At 47.5% G+C, this 22,280-nt stretch overlaps 1 protein-coding gene across 3 annotated transcripts; it reads right to left on the bottom strand.

The window, feature by feature from the left end:
* Positions 1-10: 10 nt before the first annotated feature.
* On the bottom strand, positions 11-22,117 carry TTC16 (tetratricopeptide repeat domain 16). 3 transcript variants are annotated; one of them, XM_007528875.2, is made up of 14 exons: positions 21,811-22,117; positions 21,020-21,189; positions 20,631-20,721; positions 20,332-20,475; positions 12,947-13,047; positions 12,724-12,853; positions 10,270-10,484; positions 8,683-8,927; positions 8,274-8,415; positions 4,884-5,049; positions 4,102-4,244; positions 3,825-3,957; positions 2,395-2,479; positions 11-865 (listed from the first exon to the last, which is right to left on the bottom strand). In XM_007528875.2, exons 1-14 carry the CDS (start codon positions 21,826-21,828, stop codon positions 27-29), a joined length of 2,622 nt encoding a protein of 873 aa, XP_007528937.1. In that variant the 5' UTR covers positions 21,829-22,117; the 3' UTR covers positions 11-26. The 3 variants fall into 3 exon arrangements, with proteins under 3 accessions (XP_007528937.1, XP_060056196.1, XP_060056197.1); XM_060200213.1 differs by lacking the exon at positions 20,332-20,475; XM_060200214.1 differs by lacking the exons at positions 21,020-21,189; positions 21,811-22,117 and having other exon boundaries at positions 20,332-20,549; positions 20,631-20,694.
* Positions 22,118-22,280: the final 163 nt, after the last annotated feature.

Raw genomic sequence — 22,280 nt, 5'->3', positions numbered from 1 at the left:
GTAAATGCAGGGGCTCCGTGACCCCATCAGAGAGCAGTGTTACTGTTGGACCTGGAGTCCTGGCCAGCCTTGGTGTTCTGGGGGCTGGAGTTCTGGTCATGGGTGGCCAGGGATCTGTGGAGACTTGGGTGTGGCTTCCAGTCAACTTCAGTCTTGCTGAGACTTGGGAGTGTGCTCTGGGTACTGTCTTGAGCAGGTACAGCCTGACTGGGCCACTGATCGTCATCCTGGCTGAGCTCTGCATTGCTGGGGCTCCAATTTGGGGTATAGAATGACTTAGTTTTACTGGAACTTCGAATCAGTCCCCAGCTCAGACCCTGGGAAAGCTTTGCCTTTCGGAACTTATGCCTCCCCCTTGGGTGCTGGGTGGCCTTGGTCTTCTGTTTCTGCCTTGGGCTTTGAGCGGTTTCCAGGTTGGGCTTCTTGCTCAGGCCCTGGGAGACCTCTGTCTTGCTGGGCCTCTGCTCTCGGGCACTCTCAGCCCTGGTGTGTTTCAGTCTATGCCTTAGGGCAACCTGAGTCCTTCTGGGCTTCTCTCTCTGATCCTGAGTAAACACAGTCCTGATGCATTTCTTTCTGTGGTCCCAGGCAAGCTCAGTCCTGATGGAGTTCTGTTTCTGACCCTGGGGTGCTTCGGTCCTGCTGAGTCTCTGGCTCTTGTCCAGGGCAGCCTCTATCTTGCTAGAACTCTGGCTCTGGTTCTGGGTGGATTTTCTGGATCTGGAGTTTTCCCAGTTATACCAAAGATCTGAGGAATGTGTCTCCAGCAGTGAGGACTCAGAGAGTGTCCCAGTGGTGGTTGAGGGGCTTCTGTATTCCTGGCAGGTAGAGGACGTCTCTGTGTCTGAGGAGCCTGTGGTCCTGTCTGGGAAAGATAAGCCCAGGGTTCCTGTCACCTGCCTCCTCTAGACATATCCAGGTCAAAGATACTTCCAGGCCTCACTCTGCCTCTAGAGGCTTTGCAGGGCTAGAGGGGAAGGGCTGCCAGACCACTCCAGCCCAGCCCTTCTATAGCCACCTGAGCCCTGCAGGTCCATCAGGGCTGGAAGCTAAAGAGGAAATGCCCCAGCATCTATTGGCCCAGTGCTGGCCTGTGCCCTGCTGGCTGCCTCTTGACTTCTTTTTTTTTTAAATTTTTTAAATTTATTTATTTTCCCTTTTATTGCCCTTGTTTTTCATTGTTGTTGTAGTTATTGTTTTTATTGACGTCGTCGTTGTTAGGACAGAGAGGAAGGGAAGACAGAGAGGGAGAGAGAAAGATAGACACTTGTGGACCTGCTTCACTGCCTGTGAAGCGAATCCCCTGCAGGTAAGGAGCCGGGGGCTCGAACCAGGATTCTTAGGCGGGTCCTTGTGTTTTGCGCCACATGCGCTTAACCCGCTGCGCTACCACCCAGCTCCCTGCCTCTTGACTTCTAGCCTCAACCAACAACCTCCTGCAGTTGTCTCCCTGCTCCAACCCTCCTACTCTTGGCTAAGTGTGACTTTTCTTTCAGGTCATGGAATTCCTCCCTGACTAATTGCAACCATAGACCTCTGGACTCTGCCTCTCTTCTCCATCTAACTGTCCTGGTTTCTTGTTTACCTGCGTGAATTCCCTTCAGGACCAGGAGCTCCCCGGGCAAGCACGGTGCCCTTCACCCCAATAGCTACCACCTGGCACAGGAGAGCCCTGCGCATTCGCTCCGTGCACTCAGTGACTTGCACTGAGTGGCAGCTCTATTTTTTTTTAAGTTTTAATTTTATTTATTTATTTTCCCTTTTGTTGCCCTTGTCATTTTATTGTTGTTGTAGTTATTATTGTTGTTGTTATTAATGTCACCGTTGTTAGATAGGACAGAGAGAAATGGAGAGAGGAGGGGAAGAAAGAGAGGGGGAGAGAAAGATAGACACCTGCATACCTGTTTCACCACCTGTGAAGTGACTCCTCTGCAGGTGGGGAGCCGGGGACTCGAACCGGGATCCTTACGCCAGTCCTTGCGCTTTGTGCCATGTGCGCTTAATCCGCTGCACTACCACCTGACTCCCGGCAGCTCTATTTTCACCCCCACCATGAACAGCTCACTCCTGCTCTTGGGACTTGGGATCCCCTCCCAGCTGGTACCCATCAGAATTAAGTTAGAAGCCTTAAGGCATGCTTGTGTTTCCCTTTGTGCGCTGACTTCAGGGAGAGGCCAAGAGGCAGAATCAAAGATGAGCCTGCAGGTAGGTCAAGGGTGGAGCAGATGGTAATCAGGGCAGGTCTCGTCCTGGATAGTGGGGCCATCACTCCTGCCTTAGAGTCCCACAGCAGAGCCCACATTCATACCCCAGCTAAGGAGGCCCTCACCCCTGCCTACTGCCCACCCTGCCACATGGGCCCACTCACTCCTGGCAGGAGCACTGGGGACTTACAGCCCAACAGGGAGAGTGAAGAGGTCTTGCCGAGGTAGCTTTCAGACAGGGACATCACCTTCTTAGGGTCAGGTGTGGGTTTCTCCTAGGGCAGAAGACAGGCCAGGCAGTCATGGACTGAGGGAGGCTCTAATCCGGGGGCTGAACTCAGGAAGAACAGCAAATCTTGGGACTCCTCAGTGGCTACTCTCCCAAGCTCAGAGTTCCTGAGGGAAAGACCTAGAAGGACCAGGCAGGGACTCGTGGGGAGGGGGGATGGATTCTTCCTTCATCTGGATAATGTCTTCATGCAAGTAATTCAGTTTGTGAAAGTTCATCAGATAGTTGTGATTTATGTATTTTTCTTTCTTTAAATTTTATTTATTTATTTTCCCTTTTGTTGCCCTTGTTTTTTATTGTTGTAGTTATTATTGCTATTGTTGTCATTGTTGTTGGATAGGACAGAGAGAAAGGGGAAGACAGAGAGGGGGAGAAAGGGGAGAGAGGAGGGGAAGACAGAGAGGGGGAGAAAGATAGACACCTGCAGACCTGTTTCACCGCTTGTGAAGCAACTCCCTTACAGGTGGGGAGCCAGAGGCTCGAACCGTGATCCTTACGCCGGTCCTTGCGCTTTGCGCTATGTGCGCTTAACCCACTTCACTACCGCCCAACTCCCTAAAATTTTTTAAATTATCTTTATTGGTTAGAGACAGCCAGAAATTGAGAGGGAAAGGGAGATAGGGAGAAAGATAGAGAAACACCCACAGCCCTGCTTTACCACTGACAAAGCTTTCCCCTTCCAGATTGGCACCAGGGGCTTGGACCTGGGTTCTTGCACATTGTAGCATGTGCGCCCAACCAGGTACACCACCACCCAGCCCCATGATTTGTGTATTTTTCTATTTTTACATTATACTAAAAAGGGCAGGGGTAGATAGCATAATGGTTATGTAAAGCGACTCTTATGCCTTAGGTTCCAAAGTCCCAGGTTAAATCCCCTGCACTACCATAAACCAGAGCTGATCTGTGCTGTGGTCAAAAAAAAAAAAAAAAAAAAAAATTAGGTCCAGCAATTAGCTCATTTGGGTAGTGTGTGCCTGCTTTGTCATTCAGGGGATCCAGGCTTAAGTCCAACCTCCATTGCATTGGAGGGAGTTTTGAAGTATTAAGAAAATTCTGGCTAATATACACAGCAGAATTTATGAATATGTGTGTGGGCAAGGTCTAGGAAGGGCCAGTGAAGGGCCCTTGTCTTCATGCTTCCTCCCTCAGGGGCATCCCTTAACTCCCACTAGTCCATCTCTTAGCAAGATATCCGCCAGTCCAAGACATACAGCTGAGTGGTGGCAGCACCAAGTCCAGAAGCCACACTTGAGCCAGCTAGCAAGCATCCTTGGATCCTGTCTCATGATTCAGTTTGCCCTGGATCTCAAGAGCCTCAGGCCACTCACCTCTTGCTGTGGTTGTGCTGGCTTTTCCTGGATGGTCTGGAAAGAGGACTCTCTAAGGGCTTCAGACAAAGGCAGCTCCCTCTGCCACATGGCTCGGGCCTTCTGGCGCTCTAGTTCCCGCTGCCTGAACTGCCTGCCAGGTCATAACCCAAGAGTGTTAAGATTCTCCAACTCTCCCTCCCACCTCCAGAGCTGACCAGTGTCCCAAGGAGGCTGTGGGGGCCAGAGAATCCCCATGCCTCAGTCATTCCCCAAACCAGCCCTGTGGTGAGCTTACCCCATGATGCTGTAAGGGATGTTGGTCTGAAGGTTGCTCTCTATCCTTCGTTTCAGCTGTAGCATGGCCAGGCGGCCCACCTGGCTGTTACGCACCGCCTCCACCGTCATGCCTGGGAAGAGGACGGACAGCAGCGGCAACAGCTGCCAGGAAAGGGGGTTAACAGAGCCAGTGGTTGGCCAAGTCACGGGGTGAAGTCCAACTGCCTTCTTAGGGCTGAGAAAGGGTTTGCAAATTATTTTTTAAAGGCCCCAGTCTTTTCTCTCAGAACAAGAGGAGACAAGAGAGGGGCTATTGTGAGAGGGAATGCTGGTGACAAGTCCAACCATGGACTCTGGAGCCAGACAGATGAGGGTCTGACCTCTGTGCAGTGTGAGCTGGGGTAAGGGAACTGACTTCTCTGAGTCTTACTTTCTTCAAACGGAAACTGGGCTGTGTTAATGTTACCTGTTTCATGGGTGAGGAAGAAGGTTAAGCAGAATGATGCCAGGTTAGGTCTGGGGAAGACAGTTCAGTGCATTAGAGCCCAAAACTTACATGTCTGTGGTCCAGGTTTGATTCCTAGCACCACCATATGCCAGAACCGAGTAGTATTTTGGTTTCTCTCATAAAAGTAGATCTTACATTTTTTGAAAAGAGCAGGGCTTGGTACACAGTGAACGTTCCAGCATTCACAGTTCATATTGCTAGGAAACCAAATTTCTCTCCAGGACAGGGAATATCTGAAAGTACCCATGGGTGCTGACTCTGTTGCCCGGCCTATTGGCCCAGTGGGAACACACCTTTGGGTTCTTGGGATCGAGGAGCAGGACCGTGGCAACATCCTGGCGGGCGCCAAAAAAGTTCTGCAGGAGCTGCCGGATCTTAGCCCGGTATAGGTAGTACTGGACCTTCTGGGGGTTGTGCTGGATGGCCATTGAGAAGTGGCTCTCTGCCCTATCGAACTTCCTGCAGGACACAGTGAACCACAGTCTGCCTTGAGCTGAGGTCCCTAGGGTAGGTGGCTTCAGGGGCTTATTAGGAAGTTGGAAAAACCAGGCTGAAAACTCTGTCCCCACCAGCCCCACTCCTCCTATCATGCCTCTTTTGTTTTCTTTCTGCCAGACTGTTCTCTTGATGGACGCAGTACTGAAATACTAGTGAAAACCCTCACTTAAGTGAATGTAGCTGTAATCTTAGCAAAGGCTTTTCTGAAAATATCATAAACCCAGCAGCTAGAAGTGAAAAAATTAATTTGACTATGATTAAATAGCAAATTGTTGAGTTTGTAAAAAAAACACCACAAAGGAAGGTAATAAATAGGGAAAAATGCCGTTTTGCCATATAAGGAAGAGTATTAGCAAAAAAAAAAAAAATCTTAATGAACAATTTAGTAGCAAACTGGCTAAAAGATTGAACAGATCCAAATGGTGAATGAACACAAACAAATGCTGACTGCAGCAGCAATTCAAACACACAGTCAACTGCAGAACAGCCCCTTTATTTGCCTGTTAGAGCAGCAAAGTTGAAACAAGTCTTAACATCCTATGTTAGGTAGGTCTGGGGGAGCCAGGACTCCTTTTCCTGGGGGAGATTTATGTTGGTTCCCTGCTTTTTGTTGAACAGTTGAATAGCATCTTTGTTTCAGGCAGAAAAAGACTGAAAGAAGGAAACAGGAACCACAGCATTGAAGCTTTCCCTAGAGTAGTGGGGGCCTGAGTTGAACCTGGGTCATGCACATGGCAAGGCAGGCACATCTATCTTGCAGACCTTGAATGCTATCTTTGAAATATGTTAATTTTTGTTTGTTTGTTTTTGTGGCCTGAGAGGTGGCTAGTGGACAAAGTGCTACAGTGGTATGAGTGGTTCCCCCTCTCTCTCTCAAGAAATAAAAATAAATATTTTAAGTGCTAAAATTTCACTTATCAGCCAACAATTTGACTTTCAGCAATCTAACTACAGATTACTAGTTTAAGTGCTAAGACCTGAGTGCTTATTACTAATTGTTTATAATAAAAAAATGAGAAGAATTCCTTCTTTCCCTTCCTTGTGGTCCGTTTCCTTTCTGTGAATTCACCAGCTTCTGCATTTGTTCTGCTTCCCGCTGCTGGCTGAGAGCTGCAGCGTGATTCTCAGGGCCAAAATGAATCTGTTTGGAACAACCTCAAGTTTTGGAACTTGTGGGATCAGCATTTTCGGTGGCACAACTACAGATAATCACAACCCATGAAGGATATTGAAGTAACATCCTCTCCTGATGATAGCATTGGTTGTCTGTCTTTCAGCCCACCAAATCTGCTTGGAAACTTTCTTATTGCAGTATCATGGGCTAACGATGTTTGATGTTGGGAAGTTCACGATAGTGGACAAACTATCCCAAAAGCCCAGCATATGCACACTGGGCCTGTACTGGATGTCTGCTGGAGTGATGGGAGCCAAGTATTTACAGCATCTTGTGATAAGAATGCCAAGATGTGGGCTCTCAACAGCAATCAGGCAATGCAGATTGCACAGGTAATGAAGACTTACCTCTGCAAAAGGACTAGACAAAATTGGCACAGAATGTTGTGATTACTCTCTAGTTACAATAATTCTTTATTACAATTAAAAGTGTTGTTTGAAAATACCTACTAAGTCAATTACATGTACTAGAAATCTTATTAGAACAATTTTAGAACCATTATCCTTCTATTAGTATTTCAGAGTGTTCTATCATACTTCTATATATACGTGTCCTTGGAGTTGTTATAGACATATGCCAGGGGGGCCAGGCAGTGGTGCACCTAGTTGAGTGCAGACAGTATAATGTGCAGGGACCTGCATTCCAGGAGGTGGCACAGTGAATAAAGCACTGGACTCTCAAGCATGAGGTTCCTAGTTCAAAAAAAAAAATGAGAACGAGGGCTGGGCAGTAGTGCAGCGGGTTAAACACACACGGCTCAAAACATAAGAACCAGTGTAAGGATCCCAGTTCAAGCCCCCCGCTCCCCACCTGAAGGGGGTTGCTTCACAAACAGAGAAGCAGGTCTGCAGATGTCTTTCTTTCTCTCGCCCTCTCTTCTCCTCTTCTCTCTGTCCTACCCAACAATAACAACAACAACAACAAGAAAATGGAAAAATGGTCGCCAGGAAGTGGATTTGTAGTGCAGTGAGCCCCAGCAATAACCCTGGAGGCAAAAAAAAAAAAAAACCCACAAAAACTGAGAACAGTACATATAGTACAAAGTTATCTAAAGGAATTGTCGCTCCTCCTTAGAACAGAGCACTCTGCAAACAATGAAAATAAATAAGCTAGTATATATGTAGTGCCATGAAAAGTAAAATGAAAAAAGTTTAGTATGTTATTATTAATTATTATTGACCAGAGTACTGCTAAGCTCTAGCTTATGGTGGTGCTGGGGATGAAACCTGGGACTTCAGAACCTCAGGTATGAACATCTCTTTGCATAGCCACTATGCTATCTATCCCCTCTCATTTTTTAGTGTAACAATTATTAATATATGCAAAAGGGACAATTTGGAAGAATATTTACCAAATTTAAAGGAAGTGAGGTGTTAGGAGGTAGATAGAAAATACTTTCATATTTTTGGCTACATATTACACAACACTTTTATTTTTAAAAAATTTCATTGTGGCCTGGGAGGTAGAGCAGTGGATTAAGTGCTGAAGTCTCAAGTATGAAGTCCTGAGTTTAATCCTGGGCATCACTTGTATCAGAGTGATGCTCTAGTTCTCTCTCTCATGTTAGTAAATTAAGCATATTTAAAAATCTCTTCGCATAACACTATTTTTAAAAAATGAAGAAATTTTAGTGAAAAATTAGAGAATATAGGGCTGGGTGGCAGTGCGCACATGAGTGCATACATGAGGTTGCGGAGTCAAGTCCCAGGTCTCCACCGGCACGGGCGGGGAGTGGGTGAGGGTGAGGAGCTTCAAGAGTAGTGGAGCAGTGCTGCAGGTGTGTATTTCTCTCTCCCTTTTCCTCCCTCTCCATCTCCGCCTCTTTCTGCTTCTCACTCTCTGTCAAAGGAAAAGGGGGGGGAATGGGAAACAAAAATCACATTTAAGAGACGCAATTGAATGAGCAGAAATATCTTGATCCAAAGACCTCAAGAGACAGCGACTTGGCATGTCGCGTCCTGCCAGGTTTCTCCTACGGCCCCGCCCCTCCACGGCTCCGCCCCGGGCGCACCTGCTCCTCTTCTCACATAAGCCCAGCTTCTCCTGCAGCAGACCCATCCGCAGATTGGCGCCCTCATCCTGCGGACTCAGGGCCAGCGCTTGCTTGTAGTCTGCCTCAGCAAAGGCCAGGTTGCCCAGCTGGAAAAAGCAATCTGGAGCCAGGGGAGGGAACTGAGTGAGTCCCTGACTCTCACGGTCCAGGAGCCCTAGCCCAGCCTGCTCTATCCCACAGGTTCAGGGTCTGAAACAGGTGGCTGAGGACCCAGGTAGCCGTTCCTCCAGGGATTTCTGTGCCTGGACACCTTTCCCCAGCCGCCTGATTCTTAGCATTTCCAAGTGACTGTATGTAACCAGTTTGTCAGGGCTCAGCGGCCTCCCGCTGACCCCCCATATGTCCCCTTGACGAGGCTCTCCCTCACCGCCTCGGTTGATGTAGAGGCCTTTCTCATGCTGCTCGTCTTTGAGCACCTTGTTGAGCAGAAGTACGCTCTCCTGGTAGGCTCCCTGCTTGTAGCAGTGCACGGCAAAGTCATTGTAGGCCAGCAGCAGCTGGCGCTGAGTCTGCTGCACTATGTATTCCTGGCTCTCAGGCACCATGTCCAGTGCCTTCAGGAAGTCCTCGGTGGCAGTATCGAACTCCTGGAGCCGCCGGTACAGGGTGCCCCTGCAAGGGGAGTCCCACAAGGGCCAACTCACTGGTGCAGCCCTGGAGTGGTCTGCAAAGTGCTACCAGGTCCAGGTCTTCTGAGCCCTGGAGGTAGTAGGTCCCCCTCTGTCTGTGCTGGAAACTTAAGAGTGGTTGGTACTGAACTACCTTATTTATGGGCACCATAAAAGCCCTTTTTGTTTAAGGGAAAGATGTCTAACTCCCACTGGATTATATTATATTAATTACATTTATTTATTGGTAGAGACAGAAAGGGAGAGAGAGAGAGGCACTTCATAGCACCCAAGTTTCCTTCAATGTGTTGGGGATTAGGCTCGAGCTTGGGTCGTGTACATGGTAAAGCAACACACTATCCAAGTGAGCTATTTTGCTGACTATTTTCTTTAACGCAGCATGGGGGAATGAAGCCAGGGCCTACGCATACCTGTGATACTGCCCAATAGCCTTCCCACCCTAATTTTCTATGTTTTACTTTCTTTGACAAAGAGTAAAGAGAGACACTTCAGCACTATTCCATCATCCATCTCCTGGTGGTCCCATGTGGTACTGGGGCTCAATTCTAGGACCTCAAGTTAATGAATGCACCATAGATGACTGAGTTATCTCTCTGATGCTGTTTTATTTTGTTTCTCAATGTTTGTTATTTGCTTTTTGTCATCAGTGGGGCTTCATTGCTCCAGGCTGACTGTTTCAGATGGAGGGAGGTGGTAGGGAGGAAGGACAGGAGGAGATAACAGCACTGAAGCTTCCTCCCGTGTAGTGGAAGCCAGGCTCAGGCCTGGGTCATGTGCATGGCAAAGTAGATGCACTATTAAAGTGAGCTATATTGCCAGCCTAAATTTTATTTTTTTTAATGAGAAACCAAGTCACTGCGCCATCATATACGATGCTGCAGATCTGACTCAGGGCCTCAGACACACAAGGTATGCATTCTGTTTCCAGGCCACCGCCCTCATCCCCACAGTTTACACAAGAAAGTCAGGTTGAAGGAATTAAACACCCTGAATCACATGGCGAACCATTGTAGGGGGAGGAGTAGAGACTCAAACTTAAGCCTCAGTCAGTGAACTGGGCTGAGCTTCTTGGAGTGAACTGCTGAGCAGAGCCAGAGTTTCAGGATTCCTGGGTTAACCAATGTGCTGTCTGACCCTTCTTGAGGAGTATGGCCGAGACCAGGTCCCCAGTGCTGGCTTGACCTCAATGAGTAGTAGGACAAGTCAATTACAGGTAGATAGGGAAACTGAAACCCCCATCTGAGGAGAGTCCCTTTGAAGCCCCCCGGTAGGTATAAGGCAGGTGAGAGTCTGGGGTCCAAGACTAGTGTGTCCCCACCCAATACCGGAAAAGGAAGAAGCTGGGGTCCAGAGGGTTGTTGTCAATGGCGCAGTTGATCCGTTGCAGTGCGTGCTGCAGCTTGCCCTGCACAGCAAGAATCCCAGCCTCCCAGCGTGCCTTCTGGGACTGTTCCACCATCTTCTTCAGCAGCTTCTTAGCCTGCAAATGCTTGGGGTCCAACAGCAAGGCCTTGTGCAAGTCTTGATAGCAGAGGCTGGGCTGCAGGGGGCCAGTTGACATCATTAGGGTCAAAGGCCAAGGGGAGACCAGCTCTATCCAGTGCGGGTGGACAGACCTCCAGGACTGTCAGGGCTTTTCTCTGGGCAGGCAGCACCAAGGCAGCCACCCCTGGGCATTGTTCCTTTGGAAAGAGGCAGGAGGCATTGTGGGAAAAATCCCACCCCACACCTCAGTCTTGTTGGTCCTTTGTCAGGTGAGCCGGGTTGGCCTCTGTCATTATGGTTTCTGTTCATGCCAAGTCGGGTGGGAAGAGGTGTGGCCTCCTGACTTCACCTGCCATTCCTTCCTATCCCCTCCTGCACACTACTCCCCTTCCCACAACCTCACCACTACTCTCCTGACCTCTATGAATAAGACTGCTCTAACCAAGAACCAAGTCAGATGTAGGCAAGAGCAGAAAAATCACAGGCAAATACCTTCCTCTGGCTAAATAAGTAGGCCAGTTAGTCAGTCAATTAACAATTTTTTTTTTTTTTTTTTTTTTTTTTTGCTTCCAGGGTTATCGCTGGGGCTCAGTGAATCCACTGCTCCTAGAGGCTATTTTTTCCCATTTTTGTTGCCCTTTGTTGCTATTGTTATTGCTGTTATTGCTATTGTTGGCTAAGACAGAGAGTAATCAAGAGAGGAGGGGAAGACAGAGAGGGGGAGAGAGAAACACCTGCAGCCCTTCACCACTTGTGAAGTTACTCCCCTGCAGGTGGGGAGCCAACTTACACCAGTCCTTCCATTTCACACCATGTGTGCTTAACCTGCTGTGCTACCACGTGACCCCCTTAAGCAGACATTTTTTTAAAGCACTTATGTCCTGCAGGGTCATTGTTGGAAGGTGACACTAAGCATGAGTAGGGGTCAAGAAGGGAAGATAGTAAAAGCTGGGGCAGGCTCTTGAATGGGTGGACTTGGATTCCAGGCACCACTGAGAACCGGCCAGGTAACCTTGGGCAAGTCACTCAATCTTTATGGGCCTGTTTCCTCATCTGTAAAAAGAGGACAATGAGTGGGTAGTATCCACCTCAAAGGGTTACTTCAAGCATTCTAGACAAACACCAGTACAGTGTTGAGAGCATTCCTGCTTAATGCAGGGGCTGAGTTGGCAGGGTGGCTGAACCCCCAGCAGTCAACAGGAATTAGCAGTAGTTACTAGTCACCTTTGAACAGGCTTCTCTGAGTCACTCGTGGTACACAGATGCCCAGGCCCTGCACATGGAGCCTCAGATTTCTAACCATATCCCAGACACTCTTACCAGTGAGGTAAGGTGAACCCTACCTAGTCCCCACCTCACCTATCTCCCTTCAGCAGGCCTCAGCTCCTGTGCACCTAGGCCCAGTCAAAACCCAGGCACTGTTCTAGATCCTTCCTCTCTCCCATGTCTGCCCCCAGCCAGTCTCTGGTCCAGATTTCTTCTTCTTTTTTTAATCATTATTCATTGGTTAGAGACAGCCAGAAATTGAGAGGGAAATGAGTGATAGAGAGGGAGAGAGACACCTGCAACACTGCTTGTTTCACTATTACAAAGCTTTCCCCCTGCAGGTGGGGACGGCGGCTCGAGCCTGGGTCCTTGTGCATTGTAACATGTGAGCTCAACCAGGTATGCCACCAACTGGCCCCCATGGTCCAGACTTCTAAAGTAATGTGGAAGTTGCCCCGCACCCCTCAGTCTCACCTGGCACTGCCCCCAGATGCCACCCACCACCACCTCCTCCCTCTCACTTGCTTCTAAGCTACTTCCCACTAAACCAGACCTGCCCCCTCTTCACCACACTCCCCTCTTTGACAGCCAGAGGAAGGCTCTTTTTAAAGCAGACTGCCCTAGCAAGCATCTTTCTAGGCTCCTGCTGCCCCCATGCCCACTCTGACCCACAGCCTCCTCATCTGCCTTATCTCATGGATCCCTGGGAGTTTGTCCCCAGATGGTACTCTCCATGCTCCTAAATCCTCTTCTGGGATATTTCCCTATAAGGCCTAGGATGACACATGTCACTCATCTTGTGGCTTCCAGGGTGACACAGAGCCAGAGCTGGTGGCACAACTTCCCTGACCGGGCAGCTGTGTGGTCAGAGCTGGTTGGGAACTCTGCCCAGTAAGGGCAGTACTGTGAGTGAGGTGAGCTCTGGGCTGGCTGACAGCCTAGCCACCTTCTGGAATCTCAGGGTATGGGTACTTGGTGGGGGAAGGCTGGGGAGAGGGCCACCCCTGGCTCTACCCTTCCTGATTCACCTTCTGAAAGAAGTTGTAGAGCCGTGCCCGGAGGATGTAGACGTCAGGGTTGGTGGTGTCTCTTCTCACCTCCTTGATGGTGAAAGCCAGGCAATCGTGGTGCCGTTTGAGGGCTAGGAGACAGGCCATGCTGGGGGGAGGGGAGGGCACAGAGGCTTGGTGTGCAGGACTGGCAGGAGGTTGGGGCTCTAGGGGTGGGCCCCGGCGAGGACAACCACCTTACCATCGGTATCGGAAACACGGTTTGTCTGGTTGGATCTCTGTAGCTTGTAGGAACACATTCAAGGCATCCAAAAAGGCACACTGTTCAAACAGGCACTGGCCCTGGGGACACAGGTGGGGGAGGGGAGAGGTAGGGCATCACTGCTGCTGACCCAGCCTCACCCTCCACTTGTGGGGAGCACAATGGGATGGAAGCAGGGAAAGGCAAAAGAGAGAGAGAGGGATCCCTTTCGGCCTGGGAGAGACCTTTATTGTAGAGACAGAAATGCAGAGGTGGAACTAGGTGAAGCTGAACTTCACTCGCTGGTGCTAGTGAGAACCCCCCTTTCAGATGAAGGAACTGAGGCACAGAGAGGTGACATGATTTCTCCAAGGCCAGAGGGGCTTAGTCCTCTTCTCCACTCCCATCCACAGACAGATTAAATACTTACTTTGAGAGCCCCAAATATTTCTTTGAAGTAAGTGAATAATTACTGACATTAAAAAAGGAACACCGTTGAGGTCCAGTGAGTGGTGCAGTGGACAAGGTGTTGGACTCTCAAGCATAAGGTTCAGAGTTTGATCCCTGGCACTGCCATATATGAGTGATGTCTGGTTCTCTTTCTCTCCCTCTCTCTCCATCTCTCTCTTTCATTAATAAACAAAAATTTTAAAAAGCAAAGACATTGCAGTGGGAGACAAGACTTGGTGGCTCACCAGGCACAGCACAGAACTTGCTTTTGTGAGTTTGATCCCCAATACTACATATGACAGAGTTGTGTTTTGTTATCTCTCTCTCTCTCAATAAATAAATCTCCAAAGAAAGTTGTCATAATGGAAAAAAAAGAGAATTTTGTAAGTATTTATGCTTTTTAAAGAACTCTTTCATAAATCTTCAGTGCCACCTTATGACAGATGTATCTACTTATTTTATTTTTTATTTACTTATTTATGAGATAGACAGACCAGCAGAGGAGGTATAGCTCAGTGGTAGATCATTTAACTGAAGATCAAAAGACAGATAGACTGACGGATAGACAGACAGGTGGATGATAACCAGAGCATTACTCTGGCACATGTGATGCTAGGGGCCAAACTCAAGACCTTACACTTGTGAATTCAACACCTTTTGCACTGCATCACCTCCTGAATCACATAAATACATTTTCCCCCAAGACTTGTTTTGTTTTTACTATATGTAAAAGAGAATTGGGGGGGTGGCAGTGGCATACCCATTTAAGCGCACATAGACTAAGCACAAGGACCTTTGGATCTGGGTTCAAGCCCCTGGCTTCCCGCCTGCAAGTGGAATGCTACACAAGCAGTAAAGCAGGTCTGTAGGTGTCTCTCTTTCTCTCTCCTTCTCTATAGCCACCTCCCCTCTCAATTTCTCTCTGTCTTATCCAATACAATAGAAAAAAATGGCCACCAGAAGCAGTGAATTCATAGTGCAGTCACCAAGCTCCAGTAGATAACCCAGGAGGCAAAAAGAGAGAGAAGGAGAGAAAGAATTTCAGATGAAACAGAAAGGAAGAGAGAGAAGCCAGAGGACCACTCTGGTACAGGGAATTGAACAAGAAACAGTAAGCATTAAAGTTTGATGCTTTACCAGTTAAGATCTCTCCCAGGCCATAAACAAATCTTTTAAAAGTACAGCGGGTTAAGCACACATGGCGCAAAGCGCAAGGACTATAAAGATCTCTGTTTGAACCCCCGGCTCCCCACCTGCAGGGGGGTCGCTTCACAAGTGGTGAAGCAGGTCTGCAGGTGTCTGTCTTTCTCTCCCCTTCTCTGTCTCCCCTCCTCCTTCTATTTCTCTCTGTCCTATCCAACAACAACATCAATGGCAACAATAACAATAATGAAAACAACAAGGGCAACAAAATGGGAAAATATGGCCAGGAGCAGTAGACTCATAGTGCAGGCACCAAGCCTCAGCAATAACCCTGGAGGCAAAAATTAAATTAAATTAAATTAAAAATAAAAATAAAAATAAAACAGAAAACTTGGCCTGAGGAGATAGCATAGTGATTATGCAGAAGACTTTCATGTCTGAGGCTCTCAGGTTCAATCCCTAGCATCACCATCAGCCAGAGTTAAACAACGCTCTTGTCTTTCTGTGTCTCTCTCTTTCATTAAAAATAAAATTAAAAAATTAATTAAATTTAATTATTTAAATTAATTAATTAAAAAGAAAACTTACAAAGGCCTGTGCCAGAGAAACAATTAAAGCCACCATTTTCACTGTAAATGTGCAAGTCAAGTATCAAAATGCAGCTGATCTATTTATTGGGTTGTTGGAAAAGTCATAATGCATTTTTGCATAGAAAACTATTTCATGGCTTTTTTGACAGCCTAGTAGTTCTGTGAATGGCAGAGACATGATGATCTTAGATGTGACATTACTCCACCACTAAGATTTGTAGTAGAGCAACTGTTCTGTAAGGTCCGAGCCCTCAGTTCCTAGAAGAGTAGGTGAAAAGGGCAGATTAAGGAGAGCACGTGACACTGCTTGCTTAATACATAGAAGATATTGGAGTCAGGGTACATACTGTCTAGCTGTCACAAAACTGCAGAATTCCTGGGAGTCGGGCAGTCGCGCAGTGGGTTAAGCACACGTGGCGCCAAGCGCAAGGACCGGCTTAAGGATTCTGGTGCAAGCCCCCGCTTCCCACCTGCAGGGGAGTCTATTCACAGGTGGTGAAGCAGGTCTGCAGGTGTCTTTCTTTCTCTCCCCCTCTCTGTCTTCCCCTCTTCTCTCCATTTCTCTCTGTCCTATCCAACAACGACATCTTTAACGATAATAGTAACTACAACAATAAAAAACAGCAAGGGCAACAAAAGGGGAAATAAATGTAAAAAAAAAACTGCAGAATTCCTAAGACATTGGTTGTAACCTCTTCTCATTTATGCACAATGTGTAAAATCACTGCATCTGAACTCATTTTTTACCATTTCTTTCTTTTATTTTAATTTTTATTAGTGATTTAATATTGGTTTACAAAATTAATTAATTTTTTATTCTAATGAGAGAGGAAGAGAGATAAAGATACAGAGAGACCAGAGCACTGCTCAGCTCTTGCATATGATGATGCTGGGGACTGAACTTGGTACTTTGGAGCCTCAAGCATGAGAGCTTTTTATATAACTATGATGCTGTCTCCCTAGCCCCATCCCCACCCTATTTTTAAAAGAGCCTTAGGGAAATCAGCTAAAGTGTTGTGTCTGTGTGATACTACCAAACAACTTCATAGGCCATTTAAAAATTTTTATTTCTTTTCCCTCCTTTTCTTTCTTTCTTTCTTTTTTTTTTTCTCCTCCAGGGTTATCCCTGGGGCTGGGTGCCTACACTGATCCTGGAGGCCTTTTTATTCTTTCTTCTCTATTTTATTTTATTTTATTTTATTTTATTTTATTTTATTTTTGGATAGGACAGAGAGAAATTGAGAGGGGAGGAGAAGGAGATAGAGAAGGAGAAAGACAGACACCTGCAGACCTGCTTCACTGCTTGTGAAATGACATTCCCTGCAGGTGGGGAGCCGGGGCTGGAACAAGGATCCTTATGCGGGTCCTTGTGCCTCTTACTATATGCGCTTAACCCAGTGCACCACCACCCACCCACCCCCCAACTTTTTATTTTATATACAATAAAATGAAAGATGAGAAAGAGAAAGAGAGATAGGCAGAAAGAGGAGAGAGGGAAGACACTAAAGTACTGCCCCAACATCCAGTTCTCTTTGGTACTGTCCATGGTGAGTCTCTGTGGTGGAGCTCGAACCCAAAGGGCTCACTCATGATCAGGTGTGCCATCTACACATCTGTCCATCCACCCATTTGTCTTCTAGCACCCAGTACCCAATCTCTACGATTATTTCAGAGTGATCTGAAGGTTGTTCTTCAGCTCAGATTTTCATGATTATTATTGTCATTGCTTAGGCTTCACCACTTCAAGATGACTCTTTTTCTCAACTAGAGAGAGAGAGAGAGAGAGAGACAATGAGATCAGATGAGACAAGTGATCTCTTTCTGAAAGCAAGAGAGTGAAAGAGACTATATCACTGCAGTGGTCAAACTTGGGTTATACACATGGCATAGCGGTACACTACCAAGTGAGTTATTTTGCTAGACCTAAAATCTAAGTTTGACTGCTTTCAGCTAACGTAGTTTAATATGTGATTTTTCCCCAGTATCTTTTAAAAAAATATTTATTTATGTATTTTCCCTTTTGTTGCCTTGTTGCTTTATTGTTGTGGTTATTATTGTTGTTGTTATTGTCCTTCATTGTTGGATAGGACAGAGAGAAATGGAGAGAGGAGGGGAAGACAGAGAGGGGGAGAGAAAGACAGACACCTGCAGACCTGCTTCACCACTTGTGAAGTGACTTCCCTGCAAGTGGAGGGCCGGGGGCTCGAACCAAGATCCTTATGCCAGTCCTTGTGCTTGGTGCCACATGCGCTTAACCCACTGCACTACCGCCCGACTCCCTCCTCCAGTATCTTAAGAGAAAAATTATTATAAAAGAGCAAAGGTGGAGTCAGGCAGTAGCACAGTGGGTTAAGCGCACTTGGCGCCAAAAACAGGGACCAGCATAAGGACCCCGGTCAAGCCCCTAGCTCCCCACCTGTGGGGGAATCGCTTCACAGACGGTGAAGGAGGTCTGCAGGTGTCTATCTTTCTCTCCCCCTCTCTGTCTTCCCCTCCTCTCTCCATTTCTCTCTGTCCTATCCAACAACGACATCAATAGCAGCAACAATAATAACTACAACAATAAAAAATAATTATTGTGAATATTATAACAGTATTATAAAATTATAAGACCCAGACTGGTGGGGGTTGGGTGGTAGCACAGTGGGTTAAACGCTCATGGTGCAAAGCTCAAGGACCTGTGTAAGGATCCCGGTTCGAGCCCCTGGCTCCCCACCTGCAGGGGGGGGTCCCTTCACAGGCGGTGAAGCAGGTCTGCAGGTGTCTATCTTTCTCTCCCCCTCTCTGTCTTCCCCATCTCTCTCCATTTCTCTCTGTCCTAACAATGACAACATCAATAATAATAACTACAACAACAATAAAAAATAAGGGAAACAAAAAGGGAAAATAAAATAAATATTTTTTTAAAAAAAAAAAGAGCAAAGGGTGAGTTTGTTAGAAAAAAAAGCACACCCTCCAAAAACTGAGGGCAGGCAGTCTCTGAGGAGAAGAAATGCCAAGACATTCTTATTGTGAATTGCAAATGGAGGCACCATTACTTTTCAGTTATAGTGTGTCTAGATTTTATACCAGTGCAGTCTAGCACAAGAGATACCAGCTTCCTGTAGCTATACAGATTTAAATACATAAAAAAATAAATAATGTAGGAATGCATATGGAGTTGCAGTTTAAACTTGGTACCTACCTTGTAGTAACTTAAGAGGTTGTAATTATCAAGACATTGACGCGATTAAAAGCTTATGTTTTGAAGATGGAAAAAAAGATTTTTCTATATTTGCTTTATATCAGACAAGTTTCACATGGGTGGGGGAGAGAGAGACCAGAGTACCACCCTGGTACATGTAACATGAAAGTTTGAACATGAAGCCTTAGGCATGTGAGTCCCTTACTCTACCAGTGATCTTCCTGAGCACTAAATACAGTGTTTTATGTGGTACCAAGGGTCAAAACCATGGCCTAGGGAGTCAGGCGGTAGCACAGCAGGTTAAGCGCACGTGGTACAAAGCGCAAGGACCAGTGGAAGGATGCTGGTTCGAGCCCCTGGCTCCCCACTTGTAGGGAAGTTGCTCCACAGGCGGTGAAGCAGGTCTGCAGGTGTCTGTCTTTCTTTCCCCCTCTCTGTCTTCCCCTCTTCTCTCCATTTCTCTCTGTCCTATCTAACAACGACGACATCAGTAATAACAATAATAACTACAACAACAATAAAAAGACAACAAGGGCAACAAAAGGCAAGAAAAATAAATGAAATAAAAAAAAAAAACCATGGCCTAACATATGCAAGGAGTGTACTCCAACAATGAGCCCCAACCCCTAATTCAATAATTTCAAAATAAGTTCAACCTGGCAAAATAGTTCTTGTTGTGAGCCTGCTTTGCTGTGTGTATGACCCAGGTTTGAGATGGAGCCCACTGCATTGAAGGAGGTTTTGGTACTGTGATATCTTTCCCTCTCTCTATCTTTATCTTTCTCTATTTGAAAAAGTCTGCCCATGTGACAAGAAATGGTTTAACTGGTAGAGCACTGGACTTACATGGCTGAGGTTCGCTGTTCAGTCCCGAGCACTGCATGTGCCAGAGTGATGCTCTGACTTCTTTCTACCTTTATCTTTATCTCTGTTTCATATGACACTATCTCTCAAATGTAGTAAAGAAAAGAAACTCAAAAAGAAAGTCGGGGGTGCGGGTGGTGGCTTACCTGGTTGAGTGCACATGCGCAAGGACCCAGGTTCGAGCACCCAGTCCCCACTTGCAGGGGGGAAGCTTCACAAGTGGTGAAGCAGTGCTGCAGGTGTCTCTCTTTCTCACTCGCTCTATCCCTCCCTTCCCTCTCAGTTTCTGACTGTCTCTATGCATTAAATAGATAAAGATAATGAAAAAAATTAAAAATAATAAAAAAAAGAAAGTCAGGGGTCAGGCTGTAGCGCAGCGGGTTAAGCGCACATGGTGCACATGGAGGACCGGCATAAGGATCCCGGTTCGAGCCTCCGGCTCCCCACCTGCAGGGGGGTCGCTTCACAAGTAGTGAAGCAGTTCCGCAGGTATCTATCTTTCTCTCTCCATCTCTGTCTCCCTCCTTTCTCCATTTCTCTCTGTCCTATCTGGCAACAACAACATCAATAACAACAACAATAATAATCACAACAATGATAAAAACAAGGGCAACAAAAAATGAAAATAAATATAATATTAAAAAAAGAAAGTCTGCCCAGAGTAGTGAAGTCACCGTGATGATAAAAAATAAAATAAAAAACAAGTCCTCACTCACACTTGCCACATAGCCAGGGCTCAGCAGTTCCACGTGGTTAGCAGCTATGAGACAGGACAGAGTACAGTAGATCATCATTATTGTAGAAAGTACTACTGACAGGCTGGCAAAATAGTTCACTTGGATAGTGTGCTGCTTTGCAATGTGCACAACCCAGGTTTGAGCCTGATTCCCTGCCACACTGAAGGAAGCTTCAGTGCTGTGGTCTCTCTCTCTTCCTTTGGGAAAAAAATTAGTATGTTCTACTGACAATTCTGCAAAACCAACCTGGCAGGTGGAGAGGGGCAACAGATAGGCATTGAGACACTAGGAAAAAGAGGTCCCTGGGGAACAGAGCTAGTCTCAGGATCAAAGAAAGTCCCTCAGAGCTGTAATGAGAGCCAGAAGTCATGGGTGAGAGATGGATACCTTCATGGGCCCCCAGGAAGTGCCCAGTACCTGTAGGGAAAGCACCAAGCCTAGTCGCTCCAGGTAGCTGGTTTTATCTGGCTGGAAAGAGAAGGCCCTTCGCAGGTTCTGGGCAGCCGAGGAGAAGTCACAGAGCTGGAGGTAGGCCTCAGCTCGCAAGGCGTAAAAGTCCACCTGAGGGTGAGGGGACTCAAGCAGCTGCTCCCTCCCTGCCATCTGCCCTGAGGCTAGACTCCCAGTTCCCAACCCTAAAAGGAAGAGCGTGGCAGGTGAAGAGGAAAGTTTAGGAGACAGCAAATGCCTGTGCCCACCCAGGTCCTTCCCCTCACCAAATTAGAGTCCAGATGGAGGGCACGGGAGAAGAACAGCACAGCCGTCTCCCAGTCCTCTTGTTCCAAGCACTGCTGGCCTTGAGTGTAACTGCAAGGGCAAGGAGCACAGGTAGAGGGGCTGGCCCTGACTTTGAATCAGTCCAAGGGAGAGTATGGGAGCTGGCTGGGAGGAGGGAAGCAAGGGTGGAAAGATGGGGTGGGGAGGGGGTCAGAGACCCAGAGAAGTTCTTGGAGTTCATCCAAGGAAACAGCCTTTTAGGTGTTCAAGTGGCTCTATTTGAGTTCCTTGAAGGGGTGGGGGCTTGAAATCTGGCTCAAGGCTACATGGTGTGTCCGTTGCTGTGCAGGTGAGGGGCCTGGGACTCTGGGGCAAGGTAGTCACTCACTATTCTCCGACTTTGAGAGGTACTGTTAATGTCACAACCTTTGGTTTTAGCTCAATGATCTGAAACACCTTGCTGCTCCCAAATATTTTCTCCAGGGTATCCACTGGAGATGAAATCACCCATGGCTTTGGGATGGGTCCTAAGTGATCCTCGTCAAGCGTCACAGCATCCTAGAACAGGGCGACAGAAAGGTGGTGCAGGCCTCAGAGATGCCCCGCAGTCCCCCTACATATGCTCCTCGGGTACTTCACAGGGCAGAGGAGGGATGGATGCAAAAGAGGCCTCGTGGACTGTACAATTTAGGGCAAAATGGGGCACTCCTGGCTCTATTACTTCCCCATTTTCCTCTCTTCTATATTCAAGTTCAAGGATCCAGGTTCTTGTGCTCACATTGGCCTCTGCTTCCTCAGCACTTCACACTCAAAACTCCAATATCACTGTAAGACCCGCCCCAGGCCTTAGAGTCCTGTAGTCCCTTGGGACCCTCACTTGGCCTTTGCCCTAGGCACCTCAGAGTCCAACTCTTCCATCAGTCACCCGAGCCAGAAATGCTCACATAGCTCATCAGTCCTCAGATCCTGACTGCCCCACTGTCTGTATCTCTTATCCTCTCTTCTGGGCTAATGCCACCTCTACATTGGACACCAACCCTGGCCACCTCCCTACCAGGACCCTCAGTTCCCTGCAACTGCTCTTGGGGACTTTTCTGCACTGGAAAACTGATTCCGGCTCTCTAAATCCTTTCCTGCGAATCCAGCCTTGTTTTTTTTTTGCTTGGCTTTCTCCCACACCTCTTCGGAGTCTGCCATGAGTCCCCTTGCAGGAGGTTCTCTCCGCCGGCCAGCGGGCGCAGTCTCCTAGGCTCCTAGCCCCGTCGGCCCCCACAGCTGCCGTTGCTAAGCACCGTCTCCAGGACGCCCGCAGGCCCCGCCCCTAGTCACGCCCCCAGGATGCACAGTTTGAATCGATGAATAGCATCAATCACTTTATTATCTGTGCAGGCTGAGGATTATAGCGCAGGAGAACTTGCTGATTTTTCGCTCTAGGAAGGCCTACTATAGGTCCCAGAACAAGATTCCCTTCACCCCACTCCCAGGTTAAGCAATCGCTCGATGAGTCTCTCAACAAACCCCGCAGGGGCAAAGTGACGTCACGTCACGGTGAATGTGGGAGGACGTAGACTCGGTCACCGCCCCTCCATTTCCGCCCTTCAGAAGCATGGCGGCCCCATTGCCCACTTTGGATTGGATGCTCTCGCCCA

Source organism: Erinaceus europaeus, chromosome 10 (assembly GCF_950295315.1).
Source record: "Erinaceus europaeus chromosome 10, mEriEur2.1, whole genome shotgun sequence".
Classification (NCBI taxonomy): domain Eukaryota; kingdom Metazoa; phylum Chordata; class Mammalia; order Eulipotyphla; family Erinaceidae; genus Erinaceus; species Erinaceus europaeus.
The sequence above is the reverse complement of the archived record's forward strand: the minus strand, read 5'-3'. Positions and strand labels throughout refer to the sequence as shown.